This window comes from Ictidomys tridecemlineatus, chromosome 6, assembly GCF_052094955.1.
Source record: "Ictidomys tridecemlineatus isolate mIctTri1 chromosome 6, mIctTri1.hap1, whole genome shotgun sequence".
Lineage (NCBI taxonomy): Eukaryota > Metazoa > Chordata > Mammalia > Rodentia > Sciuridae > Ictidomys > Ictidomys tridecemlineatus.
The window spans coordinates 81,312,865-81,332,830 of NC_135482.1; the positions used below are offsets into that span (position 1 = coordinate 81,312,865).

Sequence of the window (19,966 nt, forward strand, 5' to 3'; positions counted from 1 at the left end):
GGAGAGTGATGAAACCTACCAGCAGTATTGTCTAGAAGACAAACATCTCTTGTGTGGTTCCAAGCACTAGAGTTCATTTCAGAGAGATATAGAACCAGTGGGGGCTGGTATCCACACCCGCAGCAATCCTTCTTACCGGATACTACCCAGTAATTTAGAGCAGCCTTCCTTCCCCGCCCAACAGATTTTGGAAGAACCCCGCTTTCCCTTTGCGTATCTGAGGTACAGCAGCATATAGCCACAGTAGCTCCGCATCTGCCCGCTGAAGCAGCTCAGAGACAGTCATCCTAATATCTGTAACACGGGACATGGGGTGGGGGAAGGGGCGACAGAGAAGGGTATCAGAAATAAGGTGGGTAGGACTCCTCCCGGTAGGTGAAAAGGGTCATGGGCGCACTCCAGGTTTCCCTCTGTAATTCAAAAAGAGGTCTCCATTTTTTGCGCAGGCTTTCTTGGACAGGCTCCAGATGTCCCCAGCTGTTCTCAAAACAGCAAGAAGTGCAATCTCGACCTGAAGTTTGAAACTGTTTTTGCTCTTCTAAGAGAAAGATTCCCCCCTTCCTAGCCAAGGCTCCCCACTCAGCTTGACTCAGGAAAGAGTCTGGGAGGAGGGTTCCCATCTAACACCCGAGCTTCTAGGCGAGCTTAGGACTCCTTAGAATCGCAGGCCAACGCCCGCGGTCCTCGGCTCCCGCTCCTTGGCCTCCTCCGCACCCGTCAGCCCTGGGCGATCTCCACGCCCGGCATCTAGCCCCGCGCACTGGGGGCTGCCGGCTGCCCAGGGCCGTCCGCTCGCCTTCAGGAACGTCGGCTCCGGGATCCTCGGCGCGGGCTGTAGCCAGCTGGGCCCGGAGGAAACGAGCGGATCCGCCCACGCCCCCGGGTCGGGGGGATGGTGCTGCCCGGGCCGCGCTCCGGGGCTCCGGGGTGGGGCTCGACAGGGCTCCGGGCAGCGCTGGGGGCGGCAGGGCGGGCGGAGAGAGCTCCGCCGCTCTCCGAGCGTTCCGGGCTCCGGGCTCCCCTCCGCTCGCTCGGGCCGCGCGTCGCCGCCCCCGCCCCCCGCGAGCCCGCCCGCGCCTTAGCTCGCCCCGCGCGCGTTCCTAGGGCGCCACCTCTTTGCGACTCGCTCACTTCTCTGGCAGGTTTGCCTCGGAGCGTGTGAACATTCCTCTGCTGGGCTTTCAACTCGACTCCAACCTGCGCCGCCCGGCCAGCATGCCTCCCCGCCCGTGAAGCGGGGCCACTTCAGCCCTGCAGCTCAAGCAGCCGCCGCCACCGCCCCTCCGCGCCGCTATTAACCCGCCCTCGCTGCCACCTGGCCCTCCTGTCGACGACACACGCACTTGAAACTTGTTCTCAGGGTGTGTGGAATCAACTTTCCGGAAGCAACCAGCCCACCAGAGGAGGTAGACGGACAGCTATGTATATATATGTGGGTCTTGCTACAAGTGGCTCTGGAACCAGAGGGCCTGGTTCGCAAAGAAGCTGACTTCGGGGGGGGGGAAACTTTCTTCTTTTAGGAGGTGGTTTGCCCTGCTCCACGAACCCAGGAAAACGGCTGGCCAGATTAATTAGACATTGCTATGGGAGACGTGTAAACACACTACTCATCATAGATGCATATATAAAACCATTTCATTTTCGCTATTATTTCAGAGGAAGCGCCTCTGATTTTTTTCCCCCTCCTTTCCTTTTGGTCCCTTTTTGCCTGTGTGACTTGGAAGAAGCACAGTTGGAGTAGCTGATTCCTAAATAAGTAAGTGCTTGAGAAGCTCCCAAGAAAGTTCTTCCTTCTTCTTCTTGTTCACTTTTTTTTTTCTTTCTTCTTTTTCTTCTTTGTATCTTGGGAGATGCCCTTGCTATTGAAGAAGAGGATATTTGAGGACAGACTAAAAGAGGAGCGGAGTAGAGCGGGGAGATGAAGAGCCCGGACTGACATTTCGGGTCCTTTTCCACTCTATTGCAGGTCCGGAGCGCTAGAGGATACGATGCTGCGGAGACTGGTTCAGCAGTGGAGCGTCGCGGTGTTCCTTCTCAGCTGCTCGGTGCCCTCCTGCGGGCGTTCGGTGGAGGGGCTCGGCCGCCGGCTGTAAGTGTCCCCATCCTCCCCAAAGCGTCGGGTTAGGGAGGCCAGTAGCAGAAGCTGCCAGGCTGGGGCGCTGCCGAGGGCTCCCAGCGGTCACCATGCTTTGCGCCCGGGTTAGAGTGAGGGATCATCTGGCTACCTGTAAGGGGCTGAACCTGGTATTCAAACTCTGCAGGAGAGCTGGTTGAACCGAAAGGAGACCTAGGCAAGAGACAAACTTGCTGTGCATTTCCATAAGATGGAGCGTTTTAGAGAATCTCCTTTAGGGAAAGATCATCTGCTTGTAGTGAAAGACTGGGGACCACGAAAGATTTTGAAACTCAGAGAAAGTGAAGGGTTCCTTGGGATATGCGTCTGTGCGCTTGTATACGTTCTGAATGTGGGTGGCAGTTTGTGTGCGAAAAGCAAAAACCTTACATCTAATTTTATTATGAATGACATAATTTAAGCATATAAATGGGACCATATTACATAATGAAGACATATTATATAATAAAGTAGTAACAACTTTTCTGTGGCACACTTCCAACATTAGTATTGATACTGTTTGAGAAGGCTAGAGTGCTTGATTGCAAATGAATAGGCAACTTTCTTTAGGTATGGAATCTCCTTTTCTTTAATTGTTGTTAATAGTTCTTTAATCAAACATTTGCATTGTATTTTGAAAACTTGTATTTTGGCGGTCTCATTGGGTGCTTCTTTTAGGGATTAACTTTGACTTTGACTAACATTCATACATCCAAGCACATCAGAGAACTAGCACTAAGTTATAGGACTGAAAGTTGCAAGAGTAGTAGAATAACACAACCTATTGGACCTAGCAGTTCATTAATGTGTCTAATACCATGTTTGGGTGATCTTCAAACTGCAGACTCCATGTGCAGAGTGGGACATCCATACAAGTTTAAGGACTGAGAGAACTTTGGAGAAGGAATTAAGGAGAATGTTTACATTTAACAATAAAAATTACAATAACTAATATTGACAGTCAATACAAGGTGCTTCCTTGTAAATTCCTGAAGGTATACAGACAACTGTTTTATATGTGCCCTTGGTCTGTTATTATTAAGGCAGAAAATTCTTAAATGAAATTACTGTAGACATGTCTGAACCTTGGCACCAAAATGAAAATCTAGTATGAATCTCCTAAGGCAAATTGTGTAGAACATTGTACTCAGATAAAGCTGAATTGTGTTCTTCAAATCAATGTTTTGCTGATGAATTTCTGAAAATTGTCTTCAAACTTCTTGTTCATTTGGGGACATGTGTTAAATTCAATTATTTAACATCCAAATATAAATATAGAAGAAGACTGAATTTTTAAAAGTGTACTCACATGCACTTATTTGGCTTGGAACATAGCCAATTTTTCTTTAGAGTTGCTAAAGTAATACCTATTTTCTCTTTTGAGAAACAGTAAATAGATCATGATTAAGTTCACAATTACAGCAAATATCAAGGGCTAAGTTGTCCCAATGACTATTTTTAACTCTTTCTTTGTTGCACCTTGCAATATATACACATCAGAAACCATTTAGCAGCCAGAGACTCTGTTAGGGTTTTGTTTGTGGGTGAAATACAATATTGTAGTTAAACACACTCAGCAGATGGTTATAAAACTACCACAAAACATTCTCATAGTTAATGGCTAGTAGATCATCACATTACAACCATGGTTTTTCATGGAAGCTGAAATCATCAGTAGATGAAGATGTTTCATCAAAATATTACAGCCAAATGAAGTTTAAAAAAACAAGTCATTATTTTTACATTGCTGCCAAGTAAAGTAAATTTTGTGTGCTAGACAAAACATTAATCTACTATTACACAAAATCAAGCTAGCTTTTTGAAAGAAATTTTAACATGTAACCAAACCATATTACTCCCTAAATTTTATATCACACATTAGGGGAACTCCTTACGAAGTACAGGTCTTCTTAAACTAGGTTAACTTTTAAGAGACAGAAAACTACTCGGACAACACTTACTGAAGTATGCAAAGGAGGCACTTACAAATTGTGAATCTGTCAGACCTGTTAGTCCAAAAGAGTCTCATCAATGGGGCTAGAATATAATCAAGTTGAAGACTAGGAAGTGGGATCTATGAAGGATAGCTTGGCAAGTGACTACCTCTGTGTTTAAAGTTAGAGAGGGAACCCCAACAGATTGAGAAACCTAAAGCATCGTTGGCTGATTTGCTTGGGAGCCAGACTGGGTCTACTCCACTTAATGAAAAGCATAACTTTCAACTGAGTCATATGGGTTGGAAGGGACTTCTGGTGAGTCATTTTAACTCTAACACCCTAACCCTGTCTCCTCCATGTACCACAGAACTTTTCTTCTTAAACTCAGAGTCCTTGCTTAGGAGCTTCACATCAGCACAAGCATGCTGCTTCTTCCTGTGCTGGAAGAGGAATTTCCATTACTGTTTATTCCCTCTGTTCCTTGATAGTTCTTTAGAAATTTAATCTGTTTCCCTGAAAATTCCCCTGAGAGTGATTTTTCTTTAAAGCAGAACAGCTTTTTGACTGAATTTGGAGTTATCTGTCTTAAGCATTTTCCCCCCAATATTTTAGTTTTCTTTTACAATAGTCAAAGGAGATCATAGAGCATAAGACTTGTTTTTCCATGTTGGAGCTTGGGTATGTAATAAATGCCGTGTGAACCACCAGGCGAGGTAATGTGTACACACATATTGAATAACAGACTATTATTGATGCCATATTTACAACTTAAATATTTCAGAGTTATCTAAATTGAAAACCTCCTTAATTTGAATTTATTACATACCACCTGGATATATCTAGTTTGTACATGCCAGTCATTTATCCCTGTGTCAGTTCATGCCTTATTTTGAAAATAAAGGAAACATTTTATGGACCTTATTCCCTATTGATGATAAAGATATGACTGTATTCCTGATACTCCAGTGCAATTTCCCAGAGATGTGGGCTTCACAATATTTAAGGGAAGAAGTCTTTGAAATACCAAATTACTTGCCTAATAGCATTTCAGATTTAGCATTTCAGAAAATTTGTGTTTTCTAACATCCTAACAATTTCCCCTAACAGGCAGATAGAAAGCATTGTACCTCACAAAAGGTGCACTATTTTAAACTGGATGGAGTTGTGCCATATTGTATGCTTTTTATAAAATGGATAGGGTGATCACTGCATTTCCCATGGGAAAGTGCAGTTTTTAACTTGGGAAGGCACTGTGACTCACAGTTGACAGGCTTCCCAAGATGACAGGCATATATGCCAGTCAGAGGGGGCATGAGCAATGGTGGCTTGATTTGCACAGACCGACTATTAAAAGTTTGGGCTTAGAGTTAAACTAGACTAAGCTGTGTAATAGATTTGGGGAGCAATGCAGATGAGAAGAGGTATCAGCCAGGAATTGAGAAATTAAATGAAAAGTCCTCAATACTATCAATTATCACTGGTTAGGAATTTAGTTTTAATATAATATTTTAGGAATAGATAATTATTAAATTGCTGTGCTTATAAAATATATAATTATATTAGCCCTATTCTTTAAAAATGTTCTTAGAGGATATAAATATATTGTGCCCAGACCTCAAACTTGTAGATTATTAAAAGTTTCCAGAATACTAACTATTACCACAGAGTAAGTGAATTTTAATCTAGTCACATGTGGCACCTTCATAAAGGAGGAGAGACTCCTTCATGCCTCATTTAAACCAGGCTCCTGTTAAATTCCTTTCCGTTAAGTCATGTCTTTTTTGAACAAGCTACATGGCTTAAAGTCAGTGCACACACTAAAATACTAGAAGGAAGCTGGCATTCTAGCTACAAGGGCCAGAGAAATGATGACTGAATTTTCATCCCTCTTACTCTCTTCTTTGACTCATTCCCCCAAAGATAAACCAAACTCTAGGAATCCTAGTTCCTTATTTTGGAGATGCAAATGGACTGTGGGAGCATTTGGTCAAAGAAACTGATAAATTTCTGCCTGATCTGTCCATTGTGGAGGAGCCTTGATACACTGTGTCCTGCCATAGGCTTTGACTTCAGCTTTAGCAGGAGAAAGGGTTAAGGACATTGAAAATTTTACTTTTAGAATCAGAAGACCTAGTTTTTGGAGCCCTGGCTTTGCCAGGTCTCATTGTGTGAACTAGGGCAAATCATTTCATTCCTGCATCTCATTTCCTCATCTATAAAATGGGAGAAATAATACTTTTTATTATTCCCATATTTCATTGAAGAGTTGATGAAACCCTACCAGCTTACCAGGAACCCAGACACCATTGTGTCAGGGAAGCATGAATACATGGGATGTAACCTGTGAAATACTCTCAGGTATTCTCAAAGATGAGTGAATTTGCAGGGCTGTTCCAATGGTAGAAACTGGAGTTAGGTAAGACTGAGTTAAAGCAGGCATGATTCATGTATGTAATCCTTAAAATAATTCAGAATGTACACACAAAATTAAAAAAGGAATACATGAGTGGATATCTAGGCAAGAGTCAGGGTGTCATCTAAAAGTAGTGATGATGAATTGATTCTTTTCCACTACATTTTCATTAGAGTATTATTTAAATACAAAAATCACTTCACAGTTGTTCCCAGAGATATTTTAAGATAAATTACAAAGACAAGTGGACTTCTCAAGTACTAAAGGTAATACCCTTGGAAATTTTAAGTTAAAAAAAAAAACCTTGAAACACAGAAAAAAAATAGAAATGATCTCATACACAAGGAAACACAGTAGAAGACAGCCTTCTACTACTATTTTATGGACCCCCCCCCCCCCGCCCAGCCTTTAGTTATAGGTTCTTGGTTGCTGGTCATCTAAAATTTTAAAATTCAGCCTGTTAGATGGTTTCCTAGATTGATTCCTTAATGGGGCAATTCTCTCTCTCTCTCTCTCTCTCTCTCTCTCTCTCATGTGTGTGTGTGTGTGTGTGTGTGTGTGTGTGTGTGTGTGTGTGTGGTGTGAGAGAGACTGAGGGTTAGAGACAGACAGAACTAGGTTTAGGAGCTTACTCAGGTAAAAGCAGCTTTCTTTTTATTGCCCAGGCTAGGACATCTGGATTTATGTCCCCAACAGAACTCTGAAAAATGTGAAGAGAAACTCAGTGGTTTCTGTCTATTTCTGAGCTTAACTCACAGCATTTAAAATTGGGAAAGGAGCATAGAAAACCTCTGAATCTAACCCCTTCCTTTTAAAAAGATGAGGTCCAAGAGTGCCCTGTTCTCAACAAGGCCACAAACCTTGGGAGCAGCAACCCTGGGACTGAGGGCTGATGCCTCCCAAGGGCTGCCTTTCCCATCCTCTCCCCTTCCCTGCTCAGCCCCATGGCCACTCCTCAGTTTGTGTCCTTTAGGGGACCATGTAGAAGACTACAGGGATTTGCTCACAGCTTCCCTGACTCTTCCAACCACGACTGCTTAACCGTCTTCTTCCCCTCCTGTCCCTCTGTCCCTCTGACAGCAAAAGGGCCGTGTCTGAGCATCAGCTCCTCCATGACAAGGGGAAGTCCATCCAAGACTTGCGACGCCGCTTCTTCCTCCACCATCTGATCGCAGAAATCCACACAGCAGAAATCAGAGCTACCTCCGAGGTTTCCCCCAACTCCAAGCCCGCTCCCAACACCAAGAACCACCCCGTCCGATTTGGGTCTGATGATGAGGGTAGATACCTCACTCAGGAAACCAACAAGGTGGAGACCTACAAAGAGCAGCCGCTCAAGACACCGGGGAAGAAAAAGAAAGGCAAGCCTGGGAAACGCAAGGAGCAGGAAAAGAAAAAACGGCGGACCCGCTCTGCCTGGCTCATCTCCGGAGCTGCTGGGAGTGGGCTGGACGTGGACCACCTGTCGGACATCTCCGCAGCTTCCCTGGAGCTCAGTTCACGGTAACAGCCTCTTCTGGCTCCCGATTTCTCCCTGGGGCTCAGCTGGATTTTCCACCCTCCATTCTGCTCTGGCTTGGGCCAGCCTATAATTTTCCTCCCTTTCTGTACCTTTATCATTTGCTATACAACTTAAAAACATTCAAAACCAAGATAGGCCAGAATATTATCCATGCCTTGAAGCAAGGTCCCTTCACCCTGCCCCTAATTACCCGTTTTACAGCCCATTTCTCTTCCTTCTACCATCATACTCTCAACACCAAATCTTTAACTACTCTATTAAATTTCATCTTTTGCTCAGGCTTCAGAAACGACTGGCCATCTTCATCATTTGTTGGGGACAAAAATGCCTTTAATCACCCACTTTCACATCTTGACAAACTTTTTGATAGTTTTTCACGTTTTACTTTTTTTTTTTTCCACTTCAAGGAAGAACATAGAAGGCTTTGATACTATCTACAAACACTGCAGAACAAATATCTGACCATAAACAATTCTGAGCCATTCACACTTGATTTAATTAAATTTACTTAATTAAATTTTAAACTCATTTTAATTCAAAGAAATTAAGTTATTTTTAAACACATGCTTTAAATTTAATTAAATTCAACTCTGGTTTCTACCAGTTCATGAAAAAGAAATGGTTTCTGAAAATCTTCACATATTGGCTTAAAAAAAGACGTCTTCTCATATATCTATTTGTCCATTGGCAAATCCAAATTATTTTTCTAGGGAAGTGCAGTAGGAATGATAAAACTTCATATTTAAGTGGCTCATTTAGCCTTAGCTCACAAATCCAGGTAGTAAATACACTTATGGACTTTAGAGTTAAGTAACTTAGGCTCAGGTTTGGGGTCTGAACTTACTGAAGTTGAAAACCTCAAACAAGTTACTTAGTCTAAGGGTCACTTTTGTCTTCTGTGAAATGAAGAAAACAATTGTACCAACTTTATAGAGTTGGATGGAGATTAAATGAGATTATGTGGGTTAAATGCCTGTCATAAATACTCAATAAATTGCAACATTTTGTTTTTTGGTGCTTTTAGACCTAGTTCTGGTTAAAAGATAGATCGATCGATAGATAGATATATAGATAGATAGACAGACAGACTGATTGACTTATTGATTGATTCAGTGAGGGGGGAAATGGAGCAAATAGTCCTTTTATAAAATAGAAAACCAAAGCATTCCACAATCAAAGGACCCGAGTTGGTACTTGGAATGGAATAGGTAGTCTTCAGAACTGGATTTCCCAATTGCCTCACACTTAGATCAGTGCTATGTTAGCACAGTTTCTCTATTCATGCATTTCCATTGATAGGACCTTTTTTGTTTTTTACTTTTCAGTACAGCGCTTCTGTGGGGTTTGAAAGAAAGAGGAAAAGAACACAAGAATGCATCATATGCAACTAATGATCTCATTATTTAAAGAGTCCCCTGTTACTCCTCCATCCAGTCCTTTGACTCTGGTACAGATAGGATTACAGAGTGATGTTTCAAAGGGGAGTGTGAACCTGTTCACCATCATGTCTCTCTTTGAGTTAAGTTGATAAATTCATTACTAAATTGCATATAAAATAGCAATTCTATTAGATAAGTGTATAGCTTCAGTAATCAATGGGTAATGGCACTAGAGAAATTTTTAGCATTAAAGATTTAGGAATTTTTTGCTTTTCTTTCTTTAAGCTGTACACAAATTAAGCTGTGCTAAAATTCTGAATGAATGACCTATTCTTAAAATACTAATAGATGGACATCAGACCCTGTGAACCTGACTCACTGCACATGTGCAGTATACTTCAAGATATGATCCTAACTGTACATGCTTACAACTATGCAAAGACCCTACTTTATTTCTGAGACCTATTTTTATTTATTGTCTTAATGTATATGTATATATACATATATATGTGTGTGTGTGTATATATACACACATTAGAACTATAAAAACAAAAATATACGTGGTCTTTATGGACTTTGCTCATTTAAAATTTGCAATTCTCTTCAAGTATCTGGAAAATTAATGAAAATCAACACTCAATCAATTCTTAGGCCCAAAGCTACCTCTAGGTTAAAGTATGCCTAGAGAAAATCAGGCAGTGGCCTAATCAAATCCAGACCTAGGACTGAAAGAAGTAGGATGTTTTTGCTTTCCTTTTGCTTCCCTGCTTTTGAGGGACACTTTGGAAAGAACAGTTTGTTTGGCAATCAGATGTTGGCATTCCCCCAGTACAACCCAACAGAGGTGCAAGGAAGCATGGGGGAATTTAGGTGTGCATTGGTGAGGATGTATGGCTGTGAAAATTTTTGTAATCCAAATAAAATCTTTTCGGAAAAACTATTTAAAAGTTTTATAAGTGACCAATCTTTTATTAGCGTCCTCTCTTTTGTCTCTTTGCAATATTATATTATTATCTGAGAGGTCTGATGAGATGGCAAGCTTGAGCTTTTATTATGACATATGCATTATTTTTTTTAAAGAAACTACTGAGGTACAATTGTCTATTTCCTCTCATAGAACTGTTCAGGGGTGAGAATATAGCTTTAATTTTGGAGATTGCATTTAAAAGTTTTAATGTTGCAAAGGAGATAACCAGATATAGTAAGACTCACTTATTGGAAATACATATTTTGATTTAGTAAATACTGCTTTAGAAAAATATAAAAAGTTTTTTAGTAGTCCAAAGAGCTGGAATTCTAAAACATTCTAATATATATATATGTATATACATATATATATATATGAAAAAAGTACACATATGCTTTTTAAAAAATTTTTTTTGTAGATGTGTATGGACAGAATGCCTTTATTTTATTTATTTTTATGAGGTGCTGAGGATTGAACCTAGTGCCTCACACATGCTAGGTAACCCCTCTACCACTGAGCTACAGCCCCCCAGTCCTACATATATACTTTTAGGTCATGTTAGATTTTTTTACTTGGCTTTTCCAAATATGTGTCTTTGTCAAACAGGATGAAACATCATTCAAAGATCTTTTCCTGGGTCTTTTATTTCTTTTGTCTTTCTTTTTTGAGAAAATACTTGTTCAAAATACTATTCATTTCTTCCTTGCCTTTATTATCATTACCTCAATTTGCTAAATACTATTTAATACAAATGTGTTTGCAGATAACTACAGTACATAAATCATTGTGTTTTAAGGTCATTCTTTTGGCTTTATTTATAATACCCATCCACCTACCAGTTAAAATTTTAATCTTAAACTCTTTTTCTCTGTATTTAGGAGCTATTTTAACATTTCAACCAAAACCACTGATGAAGAGCTCAACCTGAACTTAGAAACCCCTAAATGCTAAAATTCACTTTTCTTTCTTTAAGCTGCACACAAAACTTTGTCAAGAGTTTTCTCTTTTGTAGGTCTCATACCCATACACTTTTGCCATGTAAAACTCTGCCCACAACTCCAGTCATTAATTAAATGACACAGATAATCAAATTCCATTTTATGGTTGTTTCCATTAAAATAAATGCATATTTATGCAATAGACTACACAGAGAAAAAAAGGGGGAAAGAAAAGACTGCTAACCCATCTTAAAAACTATTATTACAGCATCTAGATAGGTTAGAAAAGTTGTCAGTCGTACTTTGTGTTAACATACTCTGAATAATAAAATAGACACAGTAATGTGAATACTAATATTTTGTACTTTTAAATAAATTTATTCTTAAGTATTCTCATTTAAAATAAGCTTTCCTAATTTCTAATGCAAGATCCATTCAAAATACCAAGAGAATGAGAGGCAAATAATTCTCAGTGTTTGTCTTTAAAATCTAAAATCTAATAACAGTTTTACAAATCAGTGTTTAAAGACAGCTAAAGAAATGCTAGGTATCATCAACTAAACATGCTCTATTTAACTCTATATCCTTTCAGAGATTATTCAAAGTCTCACACTTTCACTAGCCTTACCACAGTTCCACATGTCAATGAGCCAAATGAATGCCTAAACAAAATTAACAAACTCTGTGTCACTCAAGTCAAGCAATGTGTATTGTTGATGGATGTCCCAACCTACCCTTATTTCCAAATTCTCCAATTTGTCTCTAATTTTACTGGCAGGCAGCTTTGGAAAATTCTCAAGAGGTCCCCTTTGTCTGACAGGACAAAATTAAAAAGGCAGATTCTTTTTACTTTCTGTACCACGTTGATCATTTAATTGTGTTGAGGCCCTGCCTGTAGCAGAGGCTCTGGAGAGACAGGTAGATCCCACCGGTACCTTCCATAGGAAGGTACCTTCCATTGTAATTCTGTGTTCCTTAATTTATTTCCTTTATTTTATGCCTTCCCATTTGTAAGAAAAACTAACCTGTTTTTTTCCTCTTCTCTCTCTTTCTTCTCTTTGCAGGAGGCATTGAAATTTTCAGCATAAACTTCTAAGGACATATTACAGGATTTGTAATAGTAAACATATGGGAAGTATTAGAAATATTTATTGTCTGTAAATATTGTAAATGCATTGGAATAAAACTGTCTCCCCCATTGCTCTATGAAACTGCACATTGGTCATTGTGAATATTTTTTTTCTTTTTTTGCCAAGGCTAATCCAATTATTATTATCACATTTACCATAATTTATTTTGTCAACTGATGTATTTATTTTGTAAATGTATCTTGGTGCTGCTGAATTTCTATATTTTTTGTAACATAATGCACTTTAGATATACATATCAAGTATGTTGATAAATGACACAATAAAGTGTCTTTATTTTGTGGTTGATTTTAATGAATGCCTAAATATAATTATCCAAACTGATTTTCCTCTGTGCATGTAAAAATAGCAGTATTTTTAATGTGTAAAGAATGTCTAATAAAATATAATCTAATTATACCATGACTCAGAAGGTGAATTACATCCTTTAATATTTCTAGTGGAAGGAATATGATACAGTTGGGTTTTCAAAAATCTATTTGAATACAGTCTTAGACTTAGTATATTTATATCGGTACTTATTCCAACATTTCCATGGTATTTTTTAGTTAAAAACTGCTTAAAATGTTCTTGTCCAATATTTCAGTTCAAGTCAATAAGAATGGATGAATGACCTAGACATGGTTTTATGAATTATGTTCAATTTAAAGTGAAGACAGGGAGGGCAGTAAATAAGCAGAAAGAAGTCAGGACAAAGGGTTAAAAAATTCATAGGGTTGATGAGAGCTAGATGAAAGGAAGAAAAAGAGACTTTAGGGCTGGATCATTTTGACCACTGTGAAGTTTAAGAAATCTTGCTTTACTGGCAACATCAATAACAAGCATAAAAGAGCTTGAGAATTCTGCCTCTTATGGATTCCTACCAGAAAAAAAGAGAGAGGCAGGTTTGGAAAATGTGACAACTCAAAGAACCCTCAGAGATAAGATTGGTTTCCTGCAACTGGGCAATTCCTAGAACTCTGGTTGCAAACAGCATGGTGGAATGCCAGATGAACGCCTCCTCCATTGTGAATATCATCCTACTTGTTCCTACCTCTGCACTCAAATGAAAACACAAACACGGTTCCTTCTATAGAACTTTTTGCTTTAACCGTCTATAGCTTAGGACACACACACACACACATACACACACACACACACACACACACACACACACACACAACAGAATTTTAAAAACCTATGGAGTATTCTATGGACGCCCAATATCTTATTCAATGTCTATTAGATGTTTGAGGGGGTGCCGCTTCAGTCAGCTTTTTTGTTGCTGTGATCAAAAGATCTGACAAGAACAATTTTCGGAGGAAAAGTTTATTTGGGGGCTCATGGTTTCAGAGGAATCCATCCATAGATGGACAACTCCATTCCTCAGGGCGCAAGGTGAGACAGAACATCATGGTAGAAGAGTGTGGTGGAGAAAATCACACCAGGAAGATGAGAGATACTAAAAGCTCAGCTCATCAAATATATACAACCAATGCACCACCACCTCCAGTCACACCCTACCAGCCTACAGTCACATTCAGTTAGAGATTAATTCACTCTCAAAACTCTATCATTTCATCTCTAAACCTTCTTGTATTGTCTCGCACATGAGCTTTTGGGGGCCACCTCATATCTAAACCATAACAGATGTGCAAGAAATAAAATGTGACTCCTTTGAAACTTTCTCTCACTCTAATGGTAAGCTACATGAAACCACTAAATATTATCTACAAAAAACTGTGATGTTATGCAAAATTCCATATATATTTTTAGAAAGCAAAGAGAAAAAAGCAACACATAGGGAGAGATTAGTTTAGGCGGGATGTAATTAGGATTGTGTTTCTGAAAGGAGGATTCTAAGATTAAACTTACTAATATTTTCACTTGAGCCCCATAGCCCCCAAAAGAAGACCCATCTGACCATTTTTGGTTAGCATTTTAAACCTGTATTAATAGGCCAATAAAATAATTTGTGCTGAGCTTCACCCATGATTTTGTTGGAGATGATTTTGCATCCAAGGAAACTCAGAAGTTTAAGTTTGATACACTGACCCTGTGTAAAAAGGTAGTTGAGGTGTCTTAAAAATAGATATAACAGGGGGTTGGGGGTGTAGCCTAGTGGTAGAGCACTTACCTAGCATGCATGAGTTCATGGGTTTGGTCCCCATGAATGCAAAAACAAAACAGTTATAACCACATTTCGCAAAACTCAATCTGAAACTCTGAATCTTAAGTAAGACTGCATCAAATCCTTCTAAGTTGTTCACATGAAAGATGTTTTCTAGACACTAGCTTGATAAATACTTAGAAATTAAGGGAAAGAAGTATCAGATTCTACTTTAAATGCAAGTCATCTTTATGTTTTTCTTCACAAGTAGCCCATACTAAAAAGGGGGAAGAGGGAATGTGGGTTTATAGTTGTTAATGCTTAACAAAGCATTATTAATATCAATAATGCCTGCAGTTAAACCCTGGTTCTCTAGCACTGATAAGAATAAAATCACAGGATAATGGAGTGAGAAGTTGAAATGGGGAAAGGAAAAAAAAAACCTTTGGGGAAAAATGTCATTTTCTATGGGGAAAAAAAATACCTAAAATAAATAAAGTTTTTAAAAAGTGTTGAAATGTAAACACATTCTTAGCAAATTACAATCTAAGTGACTATAGCTTATCCTTGACTTAAATAATATTTATAAAGCAGTGCAGTTTAAATAAAGGCAAGTTTGTCAAAGCATTCTGGAATTAAAAAAATAAAATAAAACTCTTTCTGCTAACCATTGCCTTCCTTAAATTTTATTCAAACAGAAATTTGACATTTAACTGGACACCTAATCTGTTTGTGGATGTTGTAGAGCCATCTCCATCTCCAAAAGACAGACACTTCTGTAGGAAAACCGTATTCCTTTCCTTTGTATTTTCTTTTTAAAGCACACGCTTGTGACATAGCTAACACATTCAGAACTACATTAAGTTGCTGTTTTGTTTGTTTATTTATTTGGATTTTGGTATTGGGGACTGAACCCAGAGGTGCTTAACCACTGAGCCACATCCCTAGCCCTTTTTAATTAATTATTTTTATTATTATTATTTTTTTTTTGTCAGGGTCTCACTAAGTTGCTCAGGGCCTTGCTAAATTGCTGAGGCTGGCTTTGAACTTGCCATCCTCTTGCCTTGCCCTCCAGAGCTGCTGGAATTACAGGTGTGTGCCACCATGCCCAGCCTCAGAGCTACACTGAGAATCAAATCAATGCTATTATTGGTACTGAAAATATTTCATGTCAATATTGGTATCTTCCTTCCTATTACAAAAATTAGTTTGCATTGCAGGCAGTGTCAATCTAAGAAATATGGAGAAATTGAAGGTTTTGGGGGGAGAAAGCATAACCATACACTTTGATGGATAAAAATTCTTTTCAAATTTTTTATTATTTATTCTGAGTGTCAGTTGGGCAAGGCAGCTATTTAACTTTCTGTATCAATAACAAAAGGAGTGCGTGTTTATAAAATTCAAAATGCTCCCTCTCATATGCTACATAATGGATCCAACAGGAAGAATAAAATCAAGTTTTACTTCAATTTTATCACATCTTCAATTCATTAAATAAACACTGAAATATGGTTTAAGTGCCCATCCATATTTATAGCATTCAAGGTATGGCCTCATGTAAAAATGCTTAACACACCATCACAGGATATTAACTGTGGTATAATCTAGAGTAACTCTAAAGTATCTTATAGTTTCCTGATACTTTTTCCCTTTGGCCATAAAGTCCATGAAAAAATAGAGCCAGCGGTGGACAGAAACAATGTCCACAGGGTGTTTATCTTCTGTAAACAGTGTGGACTGTTTTGTTTGTTTGTTTTGATTTTGTTTTATTTTGTTTTTGTGCCAGGGGTTAAAACCAGGGCCTTGTGCGTATGTAGCAAGCGCTCTACCAATTGAGCTATATCCCCAGCCCCAGTGTGGACTTTTACTGAGAGCACTAAGCAGGAGTGTTTCTAGCAGAGCTATCATTCCTTATTTTTTTTAAAAGGGAAAAAGACATTCCAAGCACAAATATTTGCCACTTCCCTTCATTAATAACCCAGAAGGTATAAAGTACAAGATTATTATGAAAGATACTATTGTATAGTTAGCTCAACGCTGCCATATGGTGACTCCTGAAGACTCTACTGAACCTCCAGAGGCAGTTTGAAAACACTGACTGTGATTCCCAAGACTAAGGGATTATTTCAGGGAATTACCAAGTTCTGGGGTTAACTTCTTAAAAGAAGTATATTGCTTCCAAGTCATGGGTGTTGCATCCCCAATCATCTTGAGGACTTCTTAAAGGCAGGAACCTTGTCTAAATCAGTATGTACCATCCAACAGCAGAGAACAGCACTAGTGTATAACAGGTGCTCAATCAATTCTTTATTAAACAGATTTTTCAAGTTTTTTCAGTTTCTGGATCAACTGACTGAAAAGCACAGCTAAAGGAAACCTCTGCTGGAGGTCGGAGATGAGTCAGAGTTTGGGGTATTTTCAGACTCCTATGTCATAGCCTTCTCTTATTCCAATAACAGGAAGCTTAGAGAGCAACCGCTCCAAGCTATCAGCTCTTCACCAGAGTGCCCTTTGTTTTTCATCCTCTAGTTTAACAGGAACTTTTCCAGCCCTATAAGTACAAGAAGCAAGGGTTTGTGTTGAGTATACATCAACCTCCGAGAGGAAGGGAGGAGAATTTAAAATATCAGGTTTTCTTCCTATGAATGCACAGCACAGAAGTTACCCACAGGGCCCAGTTGTGCAAAAGAGGCACACTGCTATTTTGACAGAAGATTAATGTACACAGTTCCCAACCAGAGCTACCCAAGATCAGGATGAGAACATTCACATCTCTGTGTAAGTTTCTGACATGCCCGTGTTTACAAGCGCAATGCATAAGGGATATGTTTTCAAATTGAATTTTAATCAAACTTCAAAACATCTCCCAAAGACTTTCCTTACATTTTCCTTCGAACTGGAAGACATTTACAAATTGGAATTAATACAAAATGTGTTGCCCCTGAAAAATGGATTGTTTTAAGGGTGACTTCTATTCCCTGCCAAATATACATTGCTTTGAGGTCCGAAAAGAAAAATAGTCTATCCATCTTCCATTTGAGTAAGGTAATTGATGGTCACAGTTCATTGGGTTGTCATTGAAAAACTGCTGGGAAGTGGCTCTGTTGAGTTCTATGTTCTACAAAATAAATGCAAATCAATAACAAACTATGCCGCACTGGATTTAATAATTCTATGTTTACATTACTCTTTTTTTTATTCATTATGAGTTTCAGTAGAACCCTTGAGTCAATGTAGAATACAAAATAATATGTTGAAAGGTTGTATCATTGCTATTTGTAAGTGAAAAAAAAAAAAGGAGAAGCAAGCAGGATTTCTTTCTTGTTTTGTTGTTGTTGTTGTTGTTGTTGTTGTTGGAGGTGGATTTTGTTTGTTTGTTTGTTAGTAGTACCAGGGATTGAACTCTGGGCCTGGCACATGCTAGACAAGAATGCTACCACTGAGTTACATCTTCAGCCCTTTGTCAAAAACTTTGAGATAAAATCTTGCCCTGCTGGTCTTGAACTTATAATCCTCCCACCTCAGCCTCCTGAGTAGCCACCATGCCTAACAGGCAGATTTCCTAGGAAGAATTTATTCTTCTAAAATGACATAGACCCAGTGTGATGGCACACACCTGTAATCCTATTCACTTGAGCACTGAGGTGGGAGCATTAAAAATTCAAGGTCAGCCTGAGCAACTAAGCAAGACCCTGTCTCAAAATAAAAAAGTAAAAGGGCTGGGGAGGTAGCTCAGTGACAGAGCACCCCTGGGTTCAATTCCCAGTGCCATGTAAGAGTTTCTTTTTTTTAATATTTATATTGTAGTTTTCGGTGGACACAACATTGTTATTTTATTTTTTTAATGTGTTGCTGAGGATCGAACCCAGCACCCCATGCATGCCAGGGGAGCACGTTACCGCTTGAGCCACATCCCCATCCCACGTAAGAGGTTCTTAATTGTCACCTTCCTCCAAACTGAAAAATATTTTATAATGTTTTATAACATCATTGTGCCAGAAAGAATACTTAGCAAGTCAGCAAATCATGAAGCCAATATTTACTGCTTTCTATGAACCCATTACGCACATGTTATACTCACTTAATTTATATTCTATCTCACTTAATCCCCCCAAGCATCCTCTGGCAGTTGGAATAGCTTTCACCTCTATTTTGCAGATGATCCAAGTTTGCCTTAGTCAGAGTAGACAACCTGCCCCATATCACACAGTCTGTAAGGAGCTGAAATGGGGTTCAGAGCAAGCTCCACCTGACTCCAGAATCTGTACTGTGGCCTTAGCTTACAAACATCACCATGAAGCTTGGTTCAGGACAAACATCTTTTTAGACAAGACTATTTCTGTCTTGCTTTCAGAAAATTTGAGGAAATCACAAGTCTGAGAATCCTCTTTTATTTCACTCTTCTGCTTCCCTGTGAGGTATCATTTACCACTCCCATCCTTCATAGCACCTTCTAAGTCTGGGTATAGCCTCAGACTCCACAAGCTCATAAAAATGTGCTCTCTCTCTCTCTCTCTCTCTCTCTCTCTCTCTCTCTCTCTCTCTCTCACACACACACACACACACACACACACACACACACACACACACACAGCCTCGAAGCCCAGGTGTTTGCAGAGTCCCATGAATGAGCAGCTGTTGCCTTGAAGGAGGTGGCAGAGGCGGGCAGGGGAGCGGGGCTGGCAGGCAGTGTGTAAACGTATACAGAGAGCCACTTTCTGTAAGAAGGCTAAAACATATTTAAAATGGGACCACCTCAGAGATGAAATCTTTCCCCTCCTGTTACCTCTCAACCTGCTCCAAAACTCCACTATTCAGTTTTTCCAAGTCCTACTCTCCCTGCCCCCTCCCCTGGGGTATGCTGATTTTCTATGCAAACACTTGGCACATTGCAGAGCAGTTTTACTCCCTCATTTAGCAGTCAGAAATGATTTTAGCAGCTCATTCCTCTTCCAGCTAAATAATATGCATGCGTCCTGCCCGTGCTCAGTGATGCACTGCCCACACAAGGGCAAAAGATGGCTGAGCCGACAGCGTTTCACTTCAATGGGTTTTCATCTGTGGATTGACTTTGCGTGACTTAGTTATTTTCTTTCTTTCTTTTTTTTTTTTTCATAATGTTTAATTGGTGCATGGCAGTTGTGCACCATGGTGGGATTTGTTGTTTCATGCTAGTTATTTTGAAATTACATGGAAAAAGAGAGAACAAAACGTATCCATTGAGATCAACTTCAGTTAAGGGGAAAGAACGCCTTTTGCCAGGGGAGGGCGCTGTGGAGAGAACTGCCAGGCCTGACTTGGGTTTCCACTTTGTCGGTTTGGCTTTGCAAATCAACCTTGGGGGAAGGTGAAGACAACACACCGGCATGGAGGTACTGACTGGACTTGGGTTTGTTGTTGTTTTGTGGTACTGGGGATTGAAACCCCGGGTCTGCATACATCCTTTACCACCGAGCTACA

At 39.6% G+C, this 19,966-nt stretch overlaps 1 protein-coding gene and 1 long non-coding RNA gene across 2 annotated transcripts in view; one reads left to right on the plus strand and one right to left on the minus strand.

Annotated features, from left to right (window-relative positions):
- Nucleotides 1-19,966, minus strand: part of LOC144378381 (uncharacterized) — a 181,771-nt gene that overhangs the window by 23,546 nt on the left and 138,259 nt on the right. The window lies entirely within an intron of this gene.
- On the plus strand, nt 484-12,814 carry Pthlh (parathyroid hormone like hormone). The gene is made up of 4 exons (XM_021719890.3): nt 484-1,406; nt 1,967-2,089; nt 7,544-7,966; nt 12,334-12,814. Exons 2-4 carry the CDS (start codon nt 1,989-1,991, stop codon nt 12,341-12,343), a joined length of 534 nt encoding a protein of 177 aa, XP_021575565.1. The 5' UTR covers nt 484-1,406; nt 1,967-1,988; the 3' UTR covers nt 12,344-12,814.